This window comes from Lissotriton vulgaris, chromosome 12 (assembly GCF_964263255.1).
Source record: "Lissotriton vulgaris chromosome 12, aLisVul1.2, whole genome shotgun sequence".
NCBI classification, from domain to species: Eukaryota; Metazoa; Chordata; class Amphibia; order Caudata; family Salamandridae; genus Lissotriton; species Lissotriton vulgaris.
In genome coordinates, this window is record NC_141700.1 from 59,483,328 (window position 1) to 59,510,019 (window position 26,692).

At 50.0% G+C, this 26,692-nt stretch overlaps 1 protein-coding gene across 3 annotated transcripts in view; it reads right to left on the reverse strand.

Moving 5' to 3' along the window:
* Positions 1-8,657: 8,657 nt before the first annotated feature.
* Positions 8,658-26,692, reverse strand: part of PIAS4 (protein inhibitor of activated STAT 4) — a 150,651-nt gene continuing 132,616 nt past the window's right edge. For all 3 annotated transcript variants that reach the window (XM_086947090.1, XM_086947092.1, XM_086947091.1), the window contains one exon: positions 8,658-13,026. In XM_086947090.1, the coding sequence (XP_086803216.1) occupies positions 12,806-13,026 (221 nt within the window). In that variant the 3' untranslated portion in view covers positions 8,658-12,805. The remainder of the gene's footprint in view (positions 13,027-26,692) is intronic.

Sequence of the window (26,692 nt, forward strand, 5' to 3'; positions counted from 1 at the left end):
AACTCTGCAGCTGCTACAGGCGCCGGGAGGAGGGCGGGCGATATGAATGTCAGCAGCCCTACATGCCAAGAACAGATGCATACTGGTAAGTAGCATATTTGGTTCGAGGCATGTGGGCTGCTGAATTCATATCTATGCATAGAATACATAGCAGTCCCTCCATTAACAGCGGCGCCTGTGCCAGCTGCAGCAGTTTGGAAAAGTGTTTTCAGAACAGCCTGCCCTACAGCTGCCTGCTGTTTGGAGTGCACATCAACACAATAATGCTTTGTAAATGTGTGTGTGGTAGACCATGTGGCTGCTCTACATAGGTCTTCCAAAGGGATATTTCCAAGGAAAGCCATGGAGGCCCCCAACTTTCTGGTGGAGTGGGCCCGTGGTGGAATGGTGAAAGTACGTTTGGCTTTCAGATAGCAGATCTGAATACATTTAACTATCCACCTAGCTATACCAGCTTCGGAAATGGGGTTACCTTTGTGTTGTGGCGCAAAGGCAACAAAGAGTTGTTTAGTTTTCCTAAAATCCTTGGTCCTATCAATGTAATACATCAGGGCCCTTTTGACGCCAAGGGTGTGGAGCATTCTCTCAGCCAATGACTCAGGATTTTGGAAGAACACAGGTAATTCAATAGTTTGGTTAACCCTTTCGATGCTGATGACGAGCTCAGCTCGTCATGATGCACAGTTGAGCTGTGCTGATGACGAGCTGAGCTCGTCATGAATACAGCCTCAGAGCAATTTCCAGCACAGGGGGGGAAAACGCCCAGCAGCCATGTGGTTAATATGGAATTGAGATACTACTTGAGGAAAGAATTTAGGGTTAGTGCGAAGCACCACCCTGTTAGAATGAATTTGAATAAATGGCTCTTGGATAGTTAGTGCCTGGAGCTCACTAACTCGTCGCAGCGATGTAATCGCTATAAGGAAAGCTACCTTCCATGTCAAGAATTTAATCTCGCAGGAATGCAGTGCTTCAAAGGGGGGACGCATCAGCCTGGTGAGGACCACATTGAGGTTCCACTCCGGAGCTGGCGGAGTCCGCGGAGGAATGACCCTGCTTGAGCCCTTTTAGAAAGGCTTTAATGGCAGGCACCCTGAAAAGTGAGAGGTGCTGCCTGTTTTGGAGATAAGCAGCCATTGCAGATAGATGTATGCGAATGGAAGCATAGGCCAAATTACATTTGTACAGATGGAAAAGATAACAAATGATGTTGTGAATAGATGCATCTAGTGGGTCAATGTTGTGGTCTGCACAGTAAATGACAAACCGCTTCCACTTCGCCGCATAGCATGCTCTTGTGGTGGGCTTCCTCGCCTCCCGGATGATGTCCATGCAGTCAGGAGGCAAGTTTAGGTAGCCAAACTCTAGGACCTCAGGAGCCAGATCGCCAGATTGAGCTGTTGCGGATCTGGATGCTGAATGTCGCCATGGCTCTGCGTCAGAAGGCTGGGTGTGAGGCGTAGCCTTTGATGCGGTACCACGGACAGTTCTAGAAACGTGGTGTACCATGGTTGGCGAGCCCACGTTGGAGCAACCAGGATGAGAGTCATCGAGTGCTGCCTGAGCTTGCATGCCACCAGCGGTATCAGAGGTGCTGGGGGAAAACGTACGCAAATCTGCCTGAACAGTTCATCCATATCGCATTGCCCTGAGACTGTGGGTGTGGAAACCTGGCGGCGAAGCTTTGGCATTTTGCGTTCTCCCTTGTGGCGAACAGGTCTATCTCTGGATGACCCCACTTTTGGAAGTACAGTTGGAGTACTGATGGATGCAACTCCCACTCGTGCATTTGGTGGCTGTACCTGCTGAGCAGGTCCGCCATCTGATTGTCCTTGCCCGGGAGGTGTTCTGCCATGAAGAAGACGTTCCTTTGAATGGCCCACTTCCACATGCTCTGAGCCAGATGAGACAGGTGCAGAGAGTGGGTACCTCCCTGCTTCTGAATGTAGTACACGGCTGTTATGTTGTCCGTCTGGATCAACACGACCTTGTTGCACAGATGTACTTTGAAGGCTTTTAGTGCCATGAAGATCGCCATCAGTTCCAGAACATTGATGTGCATCTTCCTTTGCTGTGGTGTCCATAGTCCCTGTACAGTGTAGTAGAGTACATGGGCTCCCCATCCCTGGAGAGAAGCGTCCGTCGTCAGGATGATCTGTGGCACAGTTGTCCCTTGCAAAGGTTTTGTGGATTTCACCAATGCAGAGAGTTGTATGCCCGACCGCTCACCAACACTAGGTCTTTCAACTGTCCGTGAGCCTGAGTCCACTGACGTGCTAAGCACTCCTGAAGCAGACGCATATGTAGTCTCGCGTGCGGGACTATGGAGATGCAGGAGGCCATCATGCCTATCAACTGCATGAACACTCTTGCTGGAAGCGAGTGTTTAGGTCTGAACTTCTGTATCAGCGATTGAATGCTACTGACCCTCACTGAATTTGGCTGTGCTGTGGCTGCCAGAGTGTTTATAGTCGCACCCAGATACTGCCGTATGTGGGCGGGTTGGAGGTGGGATTTTGGGTAATTCAGTGAGAATCCCAGATCGTGAAGGAGGTGAATGGTGTGGGACATGTGGGCGGCACACTGCTGGGCTGACTTTGCCTGGATGAGCCAGTCGTCCAGATAAGGGTAGACATGGATGTTCTGTCTCCTTGGGTGCGCCGCCACTGTCGCTAGGCACTTTCTGAACACCCTGGGTGCCGTGGTGACTCCGAAAGGCAAAACCTTGAACTGGTAGTGCTGGTTTTAGATGGTGAACCGGAGGTACTTCCTGTGTGAAGGGTGCAGTGGAATGTGAAAGTACGCATCCTTTAGGTCTAAAGTTGCGAGAAAATCCCCCTGACTGAGCAACGGGAGCACTTGCTGCAGGGTCAGCATATGGAAGTGCTCCGACAGGATGTAGTGGTTGAGGGGCCTGAGGTCCAGGATGGGCCTGAGGGACCCGTCCTTTTTTGGTATTAAGAAGTACAGGGAGTAGACCCCTGTGCCTCTTTCCTGCACAGGCACAAGCTCTATTGCAGCATGACGATGACCTCCTGCTGCAATAAGTGCAAATGCTCGGCAAACATAGGACGGTGTCTTGGGGGTATGTTGGGTGGAGTGGATATTAACTCCAGACAATAACCGTATTGTATAAGTTTTCTGACCCACCTGTCTGGGGTGATGGTTTTCCAGACTGGCAGGAACTGTTGGAGTCTCCCCCCGACCGGTGTTGCGTGGTCGGGGGGCAGTGATAAGGCGTCACTGTTTGTTGGTGGCAGAGGATCTGGAGTGGTTGTTTCCACGACCTCTGCCCTTGGCGCTGTTACCACGATAACCACCTTGTCTCTTGTTGGTGTACGTGGACTGAGTGTTGCCTTTGTAGTACTGCGTGGATTGGGAGAGCTGGCCTCTGGAAACGCCTCTAGTGCTTGAGCGACGAAAAGACCCACCCCCGAAACTGCTGGGACTGCAAGGCATCCATGGATTTAGCAGTTTCCGTGTCTTTCTTAATTTTTTCTAAGGTGGTGTCAACCTCCGGGCCAAACAGGTGATCTGGATTCACCGTTTGATTAAGGATGGTGGTTTGTATTTCCGGCTTAAATCCAGAGATTCTCAGCCAGGCATGTCGTCGTAGCATAACACTAGTGTTGACAGCCCTGGCTGTGGTGTCAGCCGTGTCCAGAGCGCACTTAATTGAAGCATTAGAGATCAGCTTCCCTTCCTGAATAAGCATCTCAGCTGCCTCCTTGTATTCATCAGGCAGGTGCTGCAACAGGGTCTCCAGCGTGTCATAGTGTGCCCTGTCATACCTCGCCAGAAGCGCTTGTGTATTTGAAATGCGCCAGATGTTGGCCGCCTGTGCTGCTACCCTCTTCCCCGATGCCTCAAAGACCTTAGATTCTTTGTCTGGGGGAGGAGCATCACCCGTAGTCTGAGAATTAGCCCTCTTCCGGGCATTCGAGACGACAAGGGAGTCCAGAGGCAACTGTCCTTTGATGTAGGTAGGATCAGTAGGCGCTGACTTGTACGTCTTTTCGATCCTAGGGTTTATCACCCTCGCCCTGGTAGGCTCTTTAAAGATCTCACCAGCATGTTTTAAGACACCTTTCTGCATAGGCAGAGTCTTGACAGTTCTCTCTGAGACTGAGAAGGTATCAAAAAGGAAGTCGACATCAACAGGGTCAGCATGGAGCTGGACGTTGTGATTGTTAGCTGCCCGTTCAGTGAGTGCATTGAAAGCTGCAGAGTCTTCTGTAGGAGACGTTTTCGCAGAAAATAGTTGAGGGTCTTGTCCTGAATGAGGATCACCTGGGTCAGCACCAGCGGCCCAGGGTTCGTTGGTATCCTCAGGGTCTGTATAGACAGGATAGCTGTACTCATCCTCATCATCACCCTCCCCAGCGTCCACATCAGAGTAAGTGGGCGAAACATATATGAGTCTGTGGAGAAAGTGGTTCCACCAAGACAGGAGCGGAAGCAGAGTCCTTTTTCTTGAGAGGAATCTTGTAGGACTCCATTGGACGTTCTGGGGCAATTTTTCGCTTGTGGAGGGAAAGCCTGCCCGTTTCGGCATCAATGAAGTGTTCTTGACGCTCGTCCACTGAAGGTCGTCGAGGCTGTGGGCCGGGGACCACCGTTGACTACGGCGCCGAGGAAACCTTCTCGGGGACGCAGGCGACCGCCTTAGGAGCAAAAGCCTTCCGCGCCGTCCTCGGCAGCAACGTAAAATGAATGGCCGTGGACGCCTTATGAGGTGAAGTAGTGTGGCTCACCGGTTAGAGGCGGCAGACCCGAGAGCAGAGGACGGCCCGGGACCAGGGTTCGATTCCCGGCGCGGCAGGTTTCTGGACCAGGGTCAGCGGACTCGATAATTCTCTCGCCTCGGTGCCCACTCTGATCAGTGATCACACTCGGCAACTCTGGGCATTAGCTTGCCTCATCTTCACTAACGGCCCCACCAGACCGCCGGGGATGCCTGGTCTCACCCTGGAGATACCCATTAAGGGACCATCTCTCAGGGAAGCCAGGAAGGGTTTCGCAGCGGTCGAAGCGCCTTGGGACCCTCCGGGTAAGTAGTGCGCTATATAAATGCCTATACACTACACTAGGTTTCTCAACCGGCTTCGGAGGATCCTTCGGTCCGACCGATAAGGTCTTGTCCCTGATGCGCTGTAGGGAGTCCGTCACCTTCTTGCTGAAAGCGGCAGATGGGCGCGCCAGTTCGACGGAATCCTTTGAGGCCTCACCAAGAGTACACTCTCGGGGTGCGCCGCTTTTGGCCCTGTCCTGTTGACGCGGAGTCTCGAGAACCTTTGGGTCATTTAGTCCTTTCTTCGGGTCACCAAGAGCTTTCTTCGGGTCGCCGAGTCCTTTGCTGGTGTCGACCGTCTTAGGCGCTGACGCACTTGGCTCGACCACCTTGACTTTAGTCTTCGGCGCGGCAGACTTCGTCTCGACGCCCTTGACTTGAGCCTTCGGCTCGACAGCACCCTTCTGCTTCTTCGGCGCCGAGGGCTCCGAGGCCTTGGATCAGACCAAAGCGATGCGCACTTTCGGTTTCAAGGACGGCCCCTGCGCAGTTTCTTGTGTTGAGACCGTAGGTTTCACTTTCGGTTTCGATTTGCCAGGGTGCGGCTCAGCAGCAATGTCCGTGGCCGAGCCCGAAGGCGGGGCCGTAGAACCCATCGTAAGATCTTGGGTAAGGCCTAATGGCGATCCCTCGACCTGAGCCTTATGAATTGGCATGGCCCCAGAGTCAGTTTGAGGAAGCTCTTCGTCCGAGCTATCCTCTATGGCCCCGAGGGCCCCGTCGTCGTCTCCTACCTAGTCGACGACTTCTTCAGCTTCGAACATTTCGGCATCTGCGTCGTAGTCTACGTCAGACGCGGGGTTCGACTCACTGATGTCCCTGCTAAATTCTTCCTCGATATCCCCTGCATCGAAGATGTCCACAGGTGCCGGTGCAGCATGCTGGGCCTCCTGGCGCGCAGCTCGTCGAAGCTTAAGCGTCTTCTTGGACCTGAAGCGGGAACAAGCCATACACTTGGCTTAATCATGGTCCGTCCACAGATACTTGTTGCACACCGGGTGGACGTCGATGTGGGGATACATCGAGTTGCAGACGGGACATCTTTTAAATGGACTACGGTCCATGATGAACGGTCGATAGGGTCTGAAGCGTCGACTGGGCCTTCTGCGTTGAAAGCACACGGGTGTAGGGAATCCGGCTCGGGACCGAACTGGAATAACTAAGACCGAACGCAAGACTATACCGACAATTAGACTAAAGACCCTTTGGTCTTAAAGTTTATCGATTCCGATAAGAGGGAATTCAAAGACATCCGAACCCAATGGCGGAAAAAAACAATCTGAGGATGGAGTCTATGCCCATGCGCACTGTAGTCCAGGGGAGGAGCCACCTATCTCGTGATACTTCGAAGACTCTTCCAGGACAACAATGTGCAATCATCCTGACCCAACACTAGGCGGCGATCTATGCACAGATATGAATTCAGCAGCCCACATGCCTCGAACTTGGTGTTCTTGGAGCAGGGCCGGGACCTTCCTCTTGACTGGGACCGTACCACCGAGCCTGATTTGTCAGCACCTGTCGGGCTGCAATCCGCTTCATGGACAGCTCCCTCAAAGCCTTTGTTGCCATGGCCTGGCAATTGGAACACGGCTTGCAGTTGTGGTTGCGCTCCAGGCACCACAGGCAAGTGTGGGTCAGTCACAGATATGGTACAGTGACAGACACTACACTGTTTAAAACCAGTGTTCCTCAATGACATCTTACACACAAAAAGTAAAAAAATCCTGTCAAATAATGACAGAGGGTAGTTAGTTCTCTTCACGGATCAGTGTTTGACTGGCGTGGAAAGAAAAGCGGACGTCAGCGGGCTGAGGTGGTGCCTAGATGGGAGGCAAGGATGTCACTTATGGCGCGGACGTCACGCAGAGCTAACCGACTCCACCTATGGGGCGCAGGGGTAGTTTTAAAAAAAAAATATTTTACATCAAGCCGGATGCCTGGGAAATTCAAAGGTAAGGAATCTGCTGCTAGAGGTCTGTATCAGATTGGGATCGGATGGGGAGGCCTTATAATTCTTGTCACCATGGGTGTTCTAACCCTACCCCTAATAGGATCTTTAAAGATGTCATCTGTATACCTAAGCATGCCCTTTAGCATTGGGAGATAGTGTAGCCCTGGGAGTGGAAGAAAGGGGTCTCAAAGAGAAAATAATCTTGTAAGGGCTCCTTATGGAGGTCCACTTGATGAAAAGAAGCAGCTCTTCCTGTAAGCATCTGATAAGATGTGAAGTCATCAGGAGAGAAAACTGGCAGGATAGAGATTTGGGTCTGTGGCCCCTGGTGGAGCGATATCCTAGGTATCAACATGTGGTGGTGTACCAAAAGTGTCTCGTCTCTCACCATGCCCAGCTGTATCAATGTGGAGACCCCTGAGGGGAAATATCCAGTGGGTCCCCTGTAGAATGTGGTGCAGGTCAAGCTTGACACAGATATGGTACCGAAGTTTCCCTTGATGTCGAAACGATGGAAGGTGCCTGTGGTATTCGGCATGGCACCAAGGGTAGGGTAGGCGCTGGCTGGTATTCCGAAGTGCTTGATGCAGAAGGTTTCGGCTTTGGTTGCTTTTTCGGTGCAGAGCCAGAAGGAAGGGTGCCTGAAACAATTACTCTGTTCCGACCATGGCCAGAGGGCAGTGGTAGACAGAGGGCCTCTATGATTTTGCAGTTTGCAGAGGAGCGCATGTCTTTTGAGCTGATCAACATGTGTTGAGGGGCAGGCGATACTGTGCTCACAGACTTTTGCGCAGGTGTTACTTCCTCCATCTCCAAATCGACCTCAGTAAGATCCAGAACGGTCCTCAATCAAGAACCCCTCTTCCTAAACAATAGAAGGTTAAGGGTGTTCTTTCTCAACGTCATGACAAACAAGGCCTGGAGTATCCTCTACGCTCTTCTGACTTGCAGGATGGTCTCAAAAGTGTTTTGGGAGCAGCAGAAATTGCAATCAGCTTCTCTATGTTTCGGTGACAGGCAAAGATGAATTGACCTGGTTTAAGTCGGTCAGAGGACACTTCATGTGGCACTGAGGAAAACAACGTAAGGTGTCCATTCCATCACCAGCAAAGCATTCGCTGGAAACCTTGGTGACTGAAGAAAGACATCCAAGAGTGAGGCCCTGTGGGCGATGTGGTCGAAGAGACTACGAAATATGTAAACCTTGATACGCTAGAAATGAAAACGAGACTGAAACAATACCAATTAAGGGGAAGCTAGTGAACGTATCGAAAAAAGCACCACGATTATGTCGAACCCGAGGGCAGGCGCACCAGTCCAAACCTGATGGCGGAAAGAAAACAATCTCAGAATGGAGTCAATGCCCATGCGGATTATCACCAAACATATGTCTATGCTGTCAAATTTTAACCTTATTGGGCCAGAGGAGAGGTACAGAACTATGGCTTAAAGACAACCTTAGGGGAAATCATAATTGTTAGTTTCCTGACAAAAAAAAAGAGAAGACTTAACAGCAAAAATACTTAAATACAGTAAATGAATTAGCTTCTCCTGAATATATTTCAGGATTTATTAATCTCCATACTGTTCAGATATTCGTTTAAAATAAATGAAGAAAAAAGAGCCAGTGCAAATAGTTCAAAATCTTTTTATTGTAACAAACACTATATATTTTTTTAACTCTGAAGAATGTGTATTCGAGAAAAGAAAAATAAGTGTTTTTGTAGGATTTTCTCTTTTTTACAAAACAAAAACAAGGACATAACTTATTTACATGACGGAGGACCAAATTAAAGAAACCGATGAATAATTTCTCCAATTGGAGGCTTGGTCAATATAACTTTAAAAACAATTAAATTAGAATAGATAAGGGTGAGGGAGGGAAAAGTAAATAGGATCAGCTCCGCTGTGCTGCAGATGCCTGCATGGGTGGTGAGGTTAATGTACAGTAAAAATGCAGTTAAAAAAAGGTTAATCTATTCTGAATATTTTCTCTTTTCCTTATCTGCCACAGAAAACAGTTTACAACTAAAAATATTGTCAAACTTCCTAAAGGGGGAAAGATTTCTTTGAAACTCCACTGCAGCTTTCACTTGCATCTCACATAGCATGCCAGATATGGAGTAAAGTTTTCTTTGCAGTTGCATTCGAAGTCACATCAACTACTAGTAGACCAAAAACCTCAATTGTTTTAGATTAAAAACATTACTTTGCAAAAATGTGTTTTTCACATCAATGAAGGGTCAAAATAGCACCTCACCATGCTACACTTATAGGCTCTTCAGACTGCTGGACCTTAGGAGGAATTGGAATCGTTAGGTTATTTAAAACAATGGATGCAAACTTACATACACCCGTTTCTGGGAAGAGAGAACTGGTGGATTCAAAGGATAAAGGGAGTTTGTGCGTATTTTTAACACGTTCTATACTCCTAGTTGAGACAGCAGACTTCATGAATCTTACATGTTAAATTCCAGACAGTTTTAAGGTCAGGAGGGAGGAGAGGAGTGTGGCACTAGTGGGTTGAGGATGGACAAAACTCAGTTCCACTGAAAACAGTTCCTCTGAGCTCCCAAAGTGGAATTCCACTTTAATAAATGCAAGCATGTATTTAAGGTCAAAAGGGTAAGCATACAAGGGGGCTATTAAAACACTTTACTGAAAAGTGGACAGATCACAATTATAGTTCAGATCTCTCCATTTCAATAGCTTTAGGAAAAGGGTAACATGTTTACAACTTTGAGAATTCATACGGTTTGATTTTTAAAAAAGTGTGCAATTCTCACCATCAATTGCACATGTCCCTTAGGTTTAGATTCTAGTGCATTAAATAAAGCCTCTTCACAAAGGAGTAAATTTATGGAATATTCCATTTGTATCTCAGCTACACCACTAACTAGTTACAGCTGTAGCAATATCTTGAGTTATAGTTGCAGTATTTACTATGTCAAACTACTTTGTCACTGCTAACAAAGGCTGCAATGCCAAAGAAGCTAAGACTATGCTAGTACACAACAGCTATCACCTCACACGGCTCTTAAGTGCTGCTTCCATAAGGCGGTAGGGAAGTGTTTTGGGACAGTTTTTAAGGAAGGGATGAACTCTCAGCAGTAAGGATGTATATACATCCAAAGACTGAATCTATATATACAGTGTACAGCTGAAAACTGCACATAGGTGATAAACCTGTCAAGGCATTGCAAGAAATGGGGGCAAAAGCAATCCTGGGATCAAGGCAAATTACAATCATAAGGAAAGAAAAACATACAAATTGTGCACATGAAGTGATCAATATGACTCAAAGGAAAAAAGGACAGACTAGGTCTAGCACATTCAACTTCTGGTTTAATAAATACAACTAGAGTGCTGTAACATTAGGTGCTGGATTGCATGGTTCAATCAGATTGCGAATGAGCTGAGAACAGCAGCAGACGTTGGGTCTAGAAGCTCTTAAGGGAATGACTGTCCATCCAGATGGAGTTTGGACAGCAGTGGCTGTGCGACCAAGGCTCATTAGTCATTACCAATTATTTCATGTCTAGTATACATGGGGGCAGAGCCAGTCTGACTATAGTTGACAGGGAGGGAACAACTGGTAAGTGGGTTCACAAAGCACAATTTAGTACTTGAACAAACTGACCACCCTTGAGTAATACTGTTCAAAATTACGGGATGAAATAATCATAATTAGGATAGAGGTTCTTTTAATTCAGAAGTTGGAGAAAAGGGTCAAATTAAAGTTCTCCCTAACAGTAGTCCAAATTTGGCAATCCTGCCAACGTTTTTTAGACCCAAGATTCAAGGGAACACCTTGGACAGGAGGCTTGATAGTGAGGCTTTAGCACTCCTGGCCAATTCGCGTCTTTATGTTTAAGATCCCACAACCAGCTAGTAAAAGAAACTTTCAGATTGAAGTCTGTTACAGAATTGCGTGTAATATAACGGGATTGCATGAGCAAAAGGAACCCCATCAGCTGAAAACCAAATGAATTTAATAAGATGGGAATGGCGGAAGGGAAATGCTGTAAAATGTCTTCATGAGGGTGAGAAAAATATTACAGGATAAACTGGTGCTTTGAATGAATGGTGCATACAGGCACAGTATAACTGGGATTTCCAATAATGTAAATCCCCTGGCTCAATGACAATTATCTTGAATGAAAAAGGCAATGTTTTGATTTAGGCCATTAAGAGATTAGACGAAATAATGAAATCAAAGAATTGGATATGAAATGGCACCTTAGATTAGATTGAAGAAGAATATTGAATAAGAGGCAAAGGATACCAGTCAAACCATTACAGGTCCCCTACAGTAGGATATGCTATGTGCAGTGCCACAGAAAGCTGTAGAGGCCACCACTTACTAGCCACCACTTACTAGTTTGTTCCATACTATTGACTGTACTGACCGCTTTACACTCAACTCCATTATAAACCTGATTAAACCCACCTGCCGAAAACTTAAAAAACACAATATGCTGTCAATTACAGAAACCTTAAAAAAATAACAGAAAATTAAGATTGATTTATTGCAGAGCTTTGATAGCTTTTGGTTTGGATGAGTGGAGAGAAGCTTTGAACTGGATTGGTTAGTAAATGTGCAGAGTTCTAATGCCTCGAGCCTCAGGTTATACTGAAAGCAATGTGCCAGGGGAAAATGCATCGTTGAAATAAACCTGCATTTGGAGTTACCGAGGTAGATGGATGCAAACTCATTTTCTGCCGACACTCCTGAAATTACGGATTTCTCCCCCTTTGCTACCAAACGTCCCTGGAAATGAAACCCATTAGAATTTGAAGGCCTAGTGCCCAGAAAGGCACACTGTAGCAGCAGCCTGGACTTTATTTTTAAAGAATCAGTATTCACACTGCCTCAATTATCAAATTGCCATGTTATTGCACTGTAAATTAACAGAGTGGCCCCTAACGCCAAAACAATCTTTCTGATAAACAGTTTCCCTTCAAATTTCTCTCCGCAACTATTTCCATCCCACCCTAAACTAGCTCCTAGTTTTCCAGGACAAATTTCTCCCACACCCTTAATCTGCTTCACTGTTTCTTCAATGCTTATGAAAAAGTAAATGTAATCTTAAATTCCGATGGAATCAATTGGTATGCTTTGGCAGAATCTCAGTTTTACTCCAGAGATTCACCCTTCCTCCCAGAGTTTATTTTCATGCAGCCCACTGCTCTTAAAGGGAGCTTCTAAACAAAAACCTGCCCACTTGGGGTATAACTAGAAACCAATGACCTTATGAAAGCACTCAAGCCTTTATTTTTCTTTTCAATTCCAATTCACCAACCGAGTGCACGTCAATAGTGCAGCACCACACAGTCATTGTTTTTTTATCAAAATACGGTGTTGGAAGAATGTCAGCCAAGAGATGCAGTTTACTGTGAATCATCCATGTCCTGTACCCACTGGCCACACAAAAAAAAGTAGAAGACTGTGGCTTTCTTTTTATCAAACAACCCAAGTCTACCCGTGTCCTGTCCAGTCAACTACACTCCTCCAGTTGTCACCCAGAAAGCCCTGAAGCAAAATAAAATGCTCTGATGTATTGGTACCTATGTTCCATGGGAGGGAAGAGCTTCACGACAAGCAGCAGATTGTTTGAAAATAAAAACTGGGAAAAGAAATAAAACACGGGCCCGGTGTAGTAGCTGAACCTGGAGATCAAACAAAGGGAGAGGCAGAGAGGAATAAAGTCCCCACTCTGGTTTAAGAAGCACCAGAATAGTCATGTCTTTCCACAGGCCTGTCCCACACGGTCTAGCAATCAGCAGGCAGACAGTAAGCCTTTCTCAAAGTTGCGTCTCTTGTGGGGGGGCCCTTCATCATCCTCATCAGAGGATGAGGAACTGTCCAGTGTTAAATCCACCACTTCGGCATTAGGCTTTCCGCCGTCACCGTTGCCGCTGGTGCTGCTGCTACTACTGCTACTGCTGCTGCCGCCGACACCATTGGGATGGAGTACTTGTCCATTCACATCCATGGAACCTATTAAAAAACGGAAAAGTTAAACATTTATCTATTGATTGCTTTACATTTTTTAATCGACAAATAAACAGAGAATGTTAGGACGGACAAGAGAATGGTTAAACTGCAATTCACGATTTACCAGACTTTAACAATTAGAATTGGACTCAATGCTTGACCTTTCCTTTCTATTTATCTACGGATCCTTAAACTGAAGTCCAAAGATGACCTTCCATTCGGAAACCAATTGGAAAATCAAGTAGAATGCACAGATTGAGGGAAATGCACACTGAGAAATATCCACACACATCACAATGCAGCAGAATACGTGCAGTCGCATGAAGTCAAATAAAGTGACAGTCAACTGTTGAGGAGTGGGAATTTGACCATTACTAATACAAGAGTGTGGAGTGGGCAGTATACCAGAGCAGGAGTTGCCCCAAGAAATGGAAGGACTGGGGGAGGGGGGGGGGGGGGGGTGGGGGGGTTTGAAAAGGGGATATCTGGTACAGCACGCTTAAAGGGGGCACTGAAATTATGCAGGTTTGGAGGGAGTAGAGGGTTGAGTGGGTTGCTCCCGTTAAACTGCTAGGGGTCAACGTCTCACGCTAGGTAGTAGGCCATAAAAGAGTCATTCTTGGTGTATATACTATTTGTTCTTGATGTAGTAGTCTTTAATGCTATAGAACACAGGCAATATTATAAGTTAATTTCCTGTACATGCTGTATGATTAGTACTGTTTCAATAAAAAGTTTTTTTTTAAAAGGAGAACTGAAAGCACTGTTGAAAAAGAAATAACTCATCTGCTCCAGATAACAATATTCCTTTTTCTACGAAAATGGATCAAGACTACACCCAGGAGCAAACAACTTCGCACAGAAGTAACAGGGTGATAATGGCAAGACACCTATTCATTTTATTTAAAAAATATCAAATAGTATTGTGATTTTAAAGTCCCTCTACTATCAGGAAAAATATATATATATATATAAACTGAAAATGTTGATGATTTTATAAGAAGTATGGGTGCTTTACATTACAACACACTTGTATGTTCTGCGTAACTGGATATGTTCATTACTACACACTTGGTTGATATGTAAAGCACGCATGCGTCTAGAATGACAATGTCCCTAAAATGCAAAACCAGAAACAAATTAATGCTATCAAAAGATGGGGGCATGGCCAAGATGGCCAACATGGACGCATTTAAGAAATTTCCACTTTAAAGCCCCGTTATCCCCCATTGATTTGGGCCAGCGCCTGCCATCCTGCGCTTATATGCTACCTTTACATACCCAGCCTACAGCCGGCTGTTCAGCCAATTGCAGCCCTCCTCTGTGTGCTGTGTCCATTGGCGCCTCGGGCCTGGGCCGCGGTCTGGTGGTGGGCGTGTAAGGCCTGCAGTACGGCTGGCAGTCTTACTGGTCCTGGATGCCCGGCTGCGCAAGGTCAGTGGATCGTGGAGGAGGTCCTGGCACAGCGGGGAGGTGGAGTTCCGCCCCTGTTGATTGGGTACTACAGGGCCCAGAGAACTCTGCTGGAGACAGCCCTCCTGCTTTAGTCCTGGGGGTGAGATGCATCGCTTGGCTGGTGTCAGCGCTCACGGTGGGGGCTTCTTCGCTGCAGATCCCGAGGCCACCTACGAACCTTTACCCCAGCTATCCTACATTCTTGCTTGGGCCCAGATTGCAGTGCTGACAACCACTGCCTAGTGGATTCAGTGTGGTATCTGGGGCCTGATTCCGATGGGGAGCTGCGGTCCTGAGAGGTTGTCTGCTCCTCCGCCCTACTCATCTGCTCTGGGCCTGAGGCACAGTGTGCCGGAGATAAAGTGCAGAGGCTGGTGCTGCATCTCTCCTCGTGAGGGGACTGGAGTCATGAGGGGTAGCAGACTTTTGGCCTCTTTTGAAACTGGCGGGACCCTGTGCTTTCCTTTTTTGTCACGCCTAGCTCCGGAGACTGAACCTGTGCCGGTTGAGTGAGACCGACAGCAGAGGCCCGTCTGCGCCCTTGTCAAGGTGGCATGCGCTGCACAGTTGGTGCAGTCACGAAGGGAATATCCACAGTGCCAGATGGGACGACCGGAGACGAAAATGGGTCGGTCTCCCTGCCTACCTTCCAGATCAGCTATCGTGCACTGGGCTTGAGGTATGAGCCTGCAGTGCTTGCGAGTAGTACCTTGTGACATGGCACTCTTTGGAACATGGCAGAAGCCCTTTTGACATGCCACAGTTGCCTGCTGAGGTGCTGCTGTTGGATGGGTCATGTACCTGTTCCCTTGCCATGTCCTCTACTAGGACTGCACCAGAGGTGGGTGGAGGCGTGTCCCTTCCTGGGGGCAGCCCAGCTCACTTCTTATACAGTGAATCATATCCTACACTCTATGCACCTATGTACTGTGTGCCCCCTCCTTTATTAAAGACTTGCCATAATAATCCACTGAGTATACACAACCTTATTGTGCTTCTCCCACATCCACAATCACTCTGAGGACTCCTGAGACTCTGCTAAATGATCCTTGGTGATTGACTCCTGGCTCCCTCCTTCTCCATGCTCTGTTTGTAACTTGCTGGACTCTTCATGAGGTGTGACCTGGAGAGCTCCCACTACTATGGGAAACCCGAGATGCGGACAATGTTTACCCTCCAACTTCTTCCAGGTGACGGCCATGGGCAAGGATAAACCCGCCCGTTCAGCTGCTACGCAGTTACTGATGGACCAAAACACACCACTGGCCCTGCAAATAACCTTCTGGCCCTACAGACTTATCTCCACCCCCCCCCCCTCCCCTTTGAGTGACCTTACTGTCATTCTACAGGCCATTCAGACACTGCAGGCTACAGTGGAGGCGAGGGTTGGTGAGGTTAAGATGGATGTTGCCTTGCTACATCAAGATCTCGGCAATGCTACTGCCTGAATCACAGAGGCTGAATCCTAGCTATCCACTGTTGAGGAAAAATTCTCCACTCTTAAATCCAGGTTACCCCACGCTGCTCCCACGCACGTCTGAGCTCTATAGATGCGCTGAGGATGCAGAAAATCACTGTGTAGCATTTGCTTAATTGGAGTCCCTGAGAATGTGGAGGATGCTGGGCCCCAACAGATGGCAGAGCTTTTGAAACTTTGGATTAAAACCTGGATGCCCAGTGACTATTTGTCCATTTGGTTTGTGGTTGGAAGGTCCCATTGAATCTTAACACCTAGACCACCTCCAGGAGCCCCACTCAAACCTATATTAGCTTGCATCCTCAATGATCGAGGTAGGAATGTGATTCTCCGGGAGCCAGGCTGCATTCTGACCTCTGCTGTAGAGACACTAAGGTTCTCCTTTTCCCTGACTTTCCTAGCTGGAGGTCAAACAAAAGTTCAATCAATCAGTGGTTTATATAGCGCCCTTCTCACCGTTAGGGTCTCAAGGCACGTGTGTGTGTGGGAGAAGGGGGGGGGGGGGGGGGGGGGGCTCCATCAAAGAGCCAGGTCTTGAGGTCCTTCTTGAACTTGTGCATGGTCGGGGAGCGTCTGTTCAGGGGAGCTCATTCAAGGTCTTGGCTGCGATGTAAGAGAAGGCTCTTCCTCTGGTTTGGTTTCTGCGGGGGACCTCTGCCAGGGCGAGGTAGACTGAGCGGAGGTTTCTCTTGGGTGTGTGGAAGGAAACTCTTGTCGAGGTATTTGGGTCCGATGTGGAGGGCTTTGAAGGCGTGGGTGAGGGGTTTGAAAGTGACTTCTTGACAGGGAGCCAGTGGAGGTCTAGTAGGTGTTGGGTCATGTGCTCGTGCAGCGGTGTCCCGAGGAAAAGTCTGGTTGCGGCGTACTGGATGGTTTGGAGTATCTGTATTAGAGTTCTGTTGATTCTGGCATAGAAGGCGTTGACTTAGTCAAGTCTGCTGGTTATGAGTGGATGGGTGACGTCCTACAGTCGGAGGGTATCATTTGAAGGTCTTACGGAGGATGCGAAGATAGTTGAAACTGGTGGAGGCGATGGCGTTGATCTGCCAGTTCATTGAGAGGGAGAAGTCTAGGATGTGCAGAGGTTCCTGGGCTGGTAGGGGTGGGTGGGCTCCCAAGGGCGGACGGCCACCAGATGTTGTCCCAGGGGGTGGTGGGCAAAGTCTGCCCGACGTGGAAGGGCGTAACAACCTTTGGCGAGAAAGAAGGATCGGTCCTTAAAACCACCTTGTCCGGATGAACAGAAAGGAAAGGAGGTTTGGACGAAAGTGCCTGGAGCTCACTCACTCACTCTTCTGGCAGAGGTGATAGCAATCAGGAAAGCAGTCAGGTGAGAAGACGTAAAGGAGCTCAAAGGGAGCGCAATCCAATAAAACACAAGATTCAAGTCCCACAGACATTATAAATGGAACGTGTGTGTGTAATGCCTTTCAGGAAACTGTTCACAACCAGGGACTTAAAGAGATCAGGCTGATCTGGATGCCGTAGAAAGGCAGAGATGAAAGATAACCCTTGATAGTGCACAGAGCAGAGCACTGCTGGGCCAAAGAAAGAAGGAACAGAGGGGCCTCAGAAATAGGAGCAGAAAGGGGATCCACAGCCTTTGCTGTGAACTAGGCCACAAATTTGTTCCACCTGTAGGCGTATACAGTCTTAGTGGAGGAACGCCTGGCTGCCAGAATGACATCACAGACTTCAAGAGGAAGATCGAAAGCGGTCAACTGTCACCTCAATCTCCACGCATGGAGGTGGAGGCTGGACAGGTTCGGGTGAAGGACCGTCACCTGTTGTTGCGACAGAAGATCCTCCCGAAGAGGCAGTCGGATCAGGGGATCGATCGCCATGAGGAGTAGCTTGGGATACCAGTATCTTTGTGCCCAATGCGGAGCCACAAGGATGACTTGGGCCAGGTCGTGCCGAATCTTCTTCAGGACTCTGGGCAAAAGTGGTATAGGCGGAAAGGCGTACAACAGACCACAACTCCACTTGAAACGAAAAGCATCGCCGAGTGAGTGCTGCCTTGGAAATTCCAACGCGCAGAACTGATGACTTTGCGCGTGCTCTTCGGTGGCAAATATATCTAACGAAGGCTCTCTCCATTGCTGAAAGAGACCTAGTGCCACGTCAGTTTAGACGCCATTCGTGATCCATCAAGCACCAGAGGCCGAGTTAGTCTGCCCTGGCGTTCAGAGAACCTGCCAGGTGTTTAACCACCAGAGACATGCCCGTTGCTCCAGCCACGTCCAGAGGCGCAGAGCCTCCAGACATAGGGTCCACGACCGTGCCCCGCCCTGTTTGTAGCAATACCACATTGCGGTGGTGTTGTCCGTGATCACCTGCACCACACTTCCCGGACAGAGGGAAGGAATGCCTTCAGTGCAAGTCTGATTGCCCGCAGCTCCAAAAGGTGGATATGGAGCCCAGACTCCGCCGGAGAACAGAGGCCTCTGATCTCCGCCTCTCCCAAGTTGCCGCCCAATCCCAGGAAGGACGTATCCGTCACCACTGTGTGCTCCGGTTGGGGAAGAGCGTGTGATCTGCCATGGACCCAATCACGATTTATGAGCCACCACTGCAATTGTTGTGCAGTGCCCTCCGAGATCTGGACATGGTCTGACAGGCTGCCCTGATGCTGCGCCCACTGGAACTTCAGGTCCCACTGCAGAGACCGCACATGCCATTTGGCATGTGTCGCCATCAGGCCCAGGAGCCGGAGGGTCATTCTCACTGAATCCCATGAAAGAGGCTGAACGATCTGAATCATAGCCTGAATATCCCGGACTCGCTGCTCAGGAGCATAAATCTGTATCCGCTTCCACTCCAGCATCGCTCCAATGAAGGGGAGCTTCTGAGAGGGACTCTGGTGCGACTTCAGCACGTTGATGGAGAACATATATAAACAAAGAGATTCTATCAAAGTGTAATGATTTTTATTATTTTTATTGTTTTCTGTGGGTGATAAAAACTAATAAATGAGCTCTCTCTTAGGGTGGTAAAGATGAGAGCACAGTGTGCTTTTTAAAATACCCCTCACACACTAAAAAAATCCAATAGTGTCATGCTTCATCATTGGGGTCTTCCCGTCCCTCTACGGGGCGGGGCGTGCTACGACCTGACCGACTACGCGGGAGCACTAATATAGTGACAGGACTATGTGACTGTGCAAGTGTGGGTGATGTCAGTGAAGTGTAGGGACCTAATTATGTGTGGGAATAAAAAAGGTTAAAAATCCTCTGGCTAGTGGAAAAAAACAATTTATTCACTTCCCTACCTGGGGACGTTAAGAAGGGGGTTTTGTTGAGGTAGAGCGATTCGCTACTACCTGGTCTACATGTTTCGTAGGCAGTCCCCTACTGCCTACTCATCAGGACCTTCTAATGGTCCCTACTGGAACAAAGCTCAGTTGCTAAATGTAATAAGCCTGTCGTCCTAGAAACCAGCAGTAAAAATCCACTGCTAGTTTCTGCTTCAGGGCATGAGCTGGCCCTCTATAAGCAAAAGGTATCAAAAATAATGACCTGAATGTGGTCTTGCTGTTGCGCAAAAGATATGCCCCATGAGCTGGTACTTGGTAGGTATTCAACGCGGCGTCAGTGACAGCTATATCATTAAGGCTTACTTCTACCACGAGGTACCGCTCCGAGGACCCCAGCAGGTGTAGGAGGTCAGCCATAGTCTGAAGGTGGATGACAACCAGTCGTCGAGGTAGGGGAAGACTGACACCCCTGACCTGCGCAGATGAGCTGCGACCACCGCCATCACCTTGGTGAACACCCGAGGGGGCGCTGGTAAGGCCGAAGGGGAGCACGGCAAACTGAAAATGCTCCCGGCCGACCATGAACCGCACGTAACACCGGTGGGCCGGGGATGTGAAAATAAGCATCCTGCAAGTCCAACGCTACCATCCAGTCTCCACGGTCTAGGGCAGCCAGGACTTGAGCCAGTCAGCATCTTGAACTTCTTCCGGAGGAAGCGACTGACGTCCCGGAGGTCCAACATAGGGTGCAGGCCACCCCCTTGGCTTTCTTGGGGGACCAGAAAGTAGTGGGAACAACCACCACTCCCTACTTCCTGCCCGGGAACGCACTTTATGGCCCCCTTGGCCAAGAGGGCCGTGACTCCCTGTTGGAGAAAAACCAAATGATCCCCCGAAAGGCGGTGGCACAGAGGTGGCATGGCCGGAGGGGGAAACTGAAAGGGAAGGGAATAATCCTTGAGGATTATCTGCAGCATCCACTTGTCTGACGTAATGTTGCGCCAGTAGGGGAGGTGGCGGCGGCGGAGCCTGCCACCCACCAGCGTTGGGTGCTCCACAAAGCTCGGACTAGGAAGGCTTTGAGGTAGGAGCAGCAGGGGTAAGGCGGCCTGACCCACACGCCGATTCCCCAACCCGCCCCTGCGGAAGCCGGGACCACGGCCGCGCTGAGGCTGGTTCTGCACAGGCTTGTTGGAGGAATGGGCCTGGGTGCCTCTGCCCTGGCCACGAAAGGAACGAAAACCAGGAGTAGCTTTGCAGAAAGACCCAAGGACTTGGCCGTGGCCCACGAGTCCTTAAAATGCTCCAAAGCACTGTCAGTCTTATCACCAAACAGGCGGGTGCCATCGAAGGGCACGTCCATGAGTGAGTCCTGGACATCGGGCGAGAACCCAGTCGAAAGCAACCAGGTGTGGTATCAATGCCACCGTTGTAGAAATCGCCCTGCCCAACGAGTCTGCGGTGTCCAAACCACACCGAATGGCGAACTTAGTCGCATCCTTTCCTTCGGCAATCACCTGAGAAAGGACAGCCTGGAACTACTCAGGACACTGAGGCTACACCGGAGTAACGGTATCCCAAACTGAGTGAAAGTTGCGGCACAACAAGCAGGCGGTGTTCACCGACCGCAGCCCCAAGCTGGCCGAAGAGAACAACAGTTAACCAAACTGTCCTAGTTTCTTAGGGTTCTAGTCTGGCGGAGCTGAAGGAAAGGCACTCTGCGACGTTGAGGCCTGGATGACCTGACTCTCCGGCGTGGGATGGGTGGTCAGAAAGGCCGGGTCCCAGGCGAGGTTTTATCAACAGGGGACCACCTGGCCGGCTGCAACCAAGTGTCCAAGAGGACTTCAGTAAGGGCTTAATTGAAGGGAAGCAACGGTTCCAACGAGGTAGATGCCGTCTGGCGCACCTCGGCGAGGAGGTTGGTTTTGAGGGCCACCGTGGGGAAGTGGAGGGCCTAGGAAGCCCGAAGCACCATCATGTAGGAAGCGCCCTCCTCCATAGTCTGCGGGGGAGAGGCAAACCCCCGGTCAGAAGAGACAGAGGTCGCCGGCGTCCTCCAGGTCGTCCACCCATTCCTGCTCTGAGTCACACTGCCGGGCAATAGGGTCCTCGGACCCTTCCAATTCTTCCTCTGCCTGCGGCGCAGGAGGGGCCGGAGCAGGGACAAACTGTTGGAAACTGCGCCGAGTAAACTGCGCCGGACGGGCGCTGCCTCCCAATGCGGATCCCAGGCAGGAACAAAATGGTCCTGGAACCGGGGCAAGGGTGGAATGAACGGCACCCAGTGCGGAGCAGAGGGTGGAGCCGAAGGCGGCGCCGGTGCCGGCAATGCTGCACCTCGTGGCGCCGGGGCCGGAGCCAACGGCATAGGATCCTGTGGCGCCGTGGCTGGATCCGCTGGCGGAGCAGACGGGCCGACAGGATCTTGGCACGGGATCGTGGGGCCAGATGGCATGCCGGCAGGAGCCAGAGGCCTAAAAAGGCGGTCCATAGCAGCAAGAAACTCTTGCACCTGTTCGGGAGTCGCCAACAGACCCGGGTACGGCGGGTAGACTGTGGGACTCCCAGGCTCCAGAGGAGCCGCAGGGGCAGGAGCCCCTGTCCCCCTTGTCCGCCTCAGAGGACCAACAGGGGGACATTGGAGAGCAAACCCGCTTCTTCAACTTCTTTTTATGACGTCGCTATCCGGAATCCAAAGGCGAAGACTTGGAGCCCGAGGAGAGACGGCTGCAGTCCCGCAAGCGGTCCCGGAACGGCCCCTAGACCCGGAGCGGTGGTGTAACGAAAGCCGGACCTCCAGCAATTTCCGGCGCCACTCCCTCAAGGCCTTCGGGGCCATGGCTCGACAGTCCCGGGAGTCGTGATCAGTCTCCAGGCAGTAGAGGAAACATCGTGCAGGTCCGCCACTGACCTATTACGGCAGCAGGCCCCACAGGACTAAAAGTAAGGCATCCCTACGTGCACCAGGAGAAAAGGGGGGGGGGGGGGGGGGGCGGGGGCAAAAGTCTCAAAATAGTAGTCAAAAAGTGACTAAGGTACGTGCTCAATCCGGATCTGCGCTTACTGGGTCCGAAAAAGAAAGTACTGACGTCAGCGCGCATGGGTGGTGCCCAAGTACTCTACGTGACGTCATTTCGGCGCTTACGACGCCAGTGACTGACGCGGAGCCACAGGACACCACCTACTGATGCGCAGAGGTACTGCTAAGCAAAACTTTCCGGATCCAGTCTGACGCCTGGGGATATTCTAAGGCAAGGAATCTATCAACAACGTGTCTCTTTCAGATGCTCCTTACAATACCTTTCATCCCCCACACACATGATGTTTCGGGTTTTGTCCTGGAGTGTTAACGGATTAGACAGAGTGAAGCTAAAAGCAATTTTGACCTTTACTCACGGTTACCGCCCCGAGATCCTATTGCTACAAGATATCTATCTTAGGAGAACATGGTCCCTACCTGGCCCCCAAGGGTCATAACAGTTTTTCACGCAGAGTACTTCTGTGGACCTAGGGGGTGACAACAGAGAGCAGACTTAGCCAAGACCTTCCATTGTATGTTGCAATCAAAGTTTAAAAGAGATTGAGGTCAGTATGAGTGAAGTCAAGGGGTCATGGACTGGCTTTGTAAAATCACAATTAGCACCTCACGGAGCAAGTCTGGAAGCAGAACCACCGCACTGCAATCCTTAAACACTTCCAGGAGATTCTGGGAAAGGTGCGCCCTGAAGGTAGCATAATATTCAATTGGTAGGCCATCTGTCCCCGGCGTTTTACTCTGGACAATTTGGGAGATAGCTGCTCATATTTTCTCAAGTTGGAGAGACTCATCTAGTTCTGCTCATTGCAACGAAGTCAGTGGAGATAGCAGAAGCCCCTAAAGAAATCTCTTGATCTGGTCAATGGGGAGGGGGAATATCCACGCACTCAGGGAGACAGATAGTACTCCAAAAACGGAGCTTCGATGGCCGCCTGAGTATTGACCACTGTACCATCCCCCAGCTTAATGGCACCTATCAGCAAGCACATCCGGTCCTCTTTCACCAGCCACGCTAAGCCTTCCCTATCAATTCCCCTCTCTGCATGAAGGAGCGAGGCGGCGCTTTAAGTCATATCTCCCCAAGCATGTCTCCAGTTCCCCATGAGCCTTTCGCAACTGCATGAGCCTTTGTACTTCGACAGTCCATCAGTCCAGGAGTATCCGCTACCGCTCTAGAGCTAGCATCTCTCTGCGCAGTGCCAGACGGACCCCCACCCCATGCAGTTGCAATAGTGGCCCCACACTACAACCATGTGGGACTCCAACTCCAGCGCTGTGGTGGGGTGGTGCTCTTAAGGTAAAAGTATTGGGTGATGTGTGTGAATATGGCTCCCTAAAGTGGAGGATCCAGAAGTGCATTAGTCGGAAGCGTCCAGGTAGGTATATCAGGACGCGCATTACCCCAGTGTAGGCTCATTGGCAGTGGGCAGAAACAGTGTGCAGAGACAATGCGCGCCAAGCACTAACCCTAGTGATCTGCATGCCCAAAAGGTTCACTGCAAAGAAAAAGATCCAACCTGCTGTGAACGTCATGATCCAGGCAATAAAATGAGAATTCATGAATATTTGGATGGCATAAAGGGGAGCGCTGGGGTAAACCAGATTAGTAACCCTCGTGCATATGCCGATTAAGTAGTACCATACATCTGGCGCGGATGCTTTCAGATCACAATCCTTGCCTAATCGCGGTGCGATGGACGTTACAGCGCCAGGCGATACCCACGTGGCGTTTGAACCCCATGGCCTTGGAGGACCCTGTTTTTGGTACCAAGGTTAGCAATGGCATAGTAAGAAAAATCAAAGGGGGGGAGGAAGAGGTGGTGCTGTGTGGCACCGAGGTGGACACGTCCTCCTCTTGCAAAAGTACTTGTAATCAAAAAGGTCCACCTCAAAAAAGGGGGCTTAGTGCGTATCCTGTTCTTAGAATACACACATATGGTTAAAATACCCCTCACACACCAAAAGGGCCCTTGGTGTCATGCTTCAGCATCGGGGTCTTCCCGCCCGGCTGCCGGACGGGGCAGTGCTGCGACAAGCGACTACGCTGGAGCACCTTTATAAATTGTGGGTGCTATGTGAGTGAATGGAGTGAGTGTCAGTGGGGTCAGGGGCGATAGACTAGTGATGTTAAAAAATACCTGGCCTAGTGATACAAAAAACTATTTAATAAACACTGGCTGGTATTGTTAAAAAAAAGGTGGCGGCGGAAAGGGTAAGCGGGTTTATGAGCTTACTTTCCTGTGTGGGTCGACATGTTTCGGGGCGACATGCCCCTTCGTCAGGACCGGGGTAAAAGATCCCCCTGTCACTCACTAGTGTGTCGCCACAGTGGGTCTAATTACAAAAAGGTGAAAAAAGGGATCAATGTGTATGTATATATTTTATATTTCAATACACATCCCTAACTATGTAGTGAGATACTCATGTAGTATGCTCATTATGATGAGGAACAGTGCCTCATGGGCCAACACTAAATCGAAGGGTATTATAGGAGCCCAATCAACCCCCAGCCTCGTTGTGCTTCCTCCTCCGTCCGTGGCCTCCGTGGTAATCAATGGCAATGACATAGAACACTATTTCGCTGAAAATGCTGGTACGGTGTCCAGCAGGGCCCATGAATGAGACGAGTTTAAAGTTGCGATGAGAGGGGTGTGCATCTCGTCTACAGCGGGAGCCCGCAGGACTTTGTTGCGGGATATTGAGCTGGAGGAAGACCGGCTGCGCCATGCTGATAGAGCGAGCCACACTGATGCGGCGGGCAAGAAGGCAGTGCTGGAGGCACGTGAGGCGGTGGCCATTTAGGTGGAGCGCCTGCGTTTTCTAGATTATAAGGAGTATCTGGTGAGGGCCCATGAGGAGAGGGACAAAGTGGGTTCTCTATTAGCTTGGCGTGGCACTCAGATTCGGTCTTTGAGCACGGCCACCAGGGACCTTGTATACTCTCAGACGGAGATCAATGAAATTCCTTAGCTACTATACTTCGCTCCGAGTGTGATGCTGGACCTGCCAGAGGAGACCCAGGACTTCCTCTTGGATGCCCAGCTTCCACGATTGGACCCGGCTCAGGGAAACAAGTTGGGGGAAGCTATCTCCTTGGGTGAAATTCGATCGAACACATGGCGCGGCGAAAGACGCTGGGGGCCGATGGTCTCCCGGTAGAGTTTTATGCGCAGTATGTTGATCTGTTAGCGCCATGGCTGCACTTGGTATTCAGGGAAGCTTGGGATCTGGGAAAGCTGCCTGCAACCGCCAGGGAGGCGATTGTACAGTTGCTGAAGAAGGACGGGGATGCCAGCTTGCGTTCGTCGTACCGACCACACTCTAAGCTTACGGTAGATTATAAAATTCTCAGTAAAATCCTTGCGACCCGGCTCTTGGAGCACATGACTACCTTGGTGCATCCAGATCAGGCGGGCTTTATCTCTACCAGGAGCACGGCGACGTGTATACTTCGGTTGCTCAGAATTATAGAAGGAGGTTGCCATGATGTCCCGAATGCTGCTGTGCTTTCGGTTGATTTTGAGAAGGCCTTTGACAGCGTGGAATGGTCCTATATGTTTCAGGTCTTAAGAGAGTTTGGCCTGGGAGATAAGTTTGTGCAGTGGACAACGTTACTGTACAACTCAGCCACCGCCAGGGTCAAGACAGGAGCGACTATATCGGCAGGATGTCAGGTGGGGAGGGGCACCCGGCAGGGCTGCTCTTTATCCCCACTGTTTGCACTCTCGATCGAGCCGCTGCCGCACATGCTAGGTTGGGGAGATCGTATGATGGTCTGTCATTGCGTGGAGAGGCTCATTAAGTTTCCCTATACGCTGATGATCTACTGATGTTCTTGTCGGGAGAGGAGTCGTCGTTACGGGGTGCCAGAGCGCTGCTTCAGCAATTTGGTCGTCTGTCGGGTCTGCGTGTGAATTGGAACAAAACCGGTCTATTCCCTTTGACCCCAGATGGGCGGCGTCCTCCAGCAGGGGAGGACCTGAGGTGGGAACCCTGCTGCCTGCCTTATTTGGGCACCCGTATTTATCACACGCAGTCTGATCTCTTGGAAGGTAACATGCACAAGGCGATAAGGGGCCTTAGGGGCAGCATGGCCTTTTGGAGCTCTCTCCCTCCGTTGGTTGCAGGCAGAGTGGCACTCTTAAAGATGGTGGCGCTGCTGCGCTTGCTTTACTTCTTCTGCACATCGCTTGTGTGGATTCTGGCCTCGGTCTTCTGGACGCTTAAGGCTATGACTACAGGTTTTCTTTGGGGCTCGGGTAGGCGATGAGTTGGACTTACCAACCTAATGCGACCAAGGTCTGATGGGGGATTGGCGGTGCCGGATTTTGAATGGTACTATCTGGCGGCACAGCTTCAGTGGCTTACGCTGGCGGTGGCTCGGGAGTTCCGGGGACCTGAGGGACACTGTGGCAGAGTGATCCCCCGGCACGTTTTATCT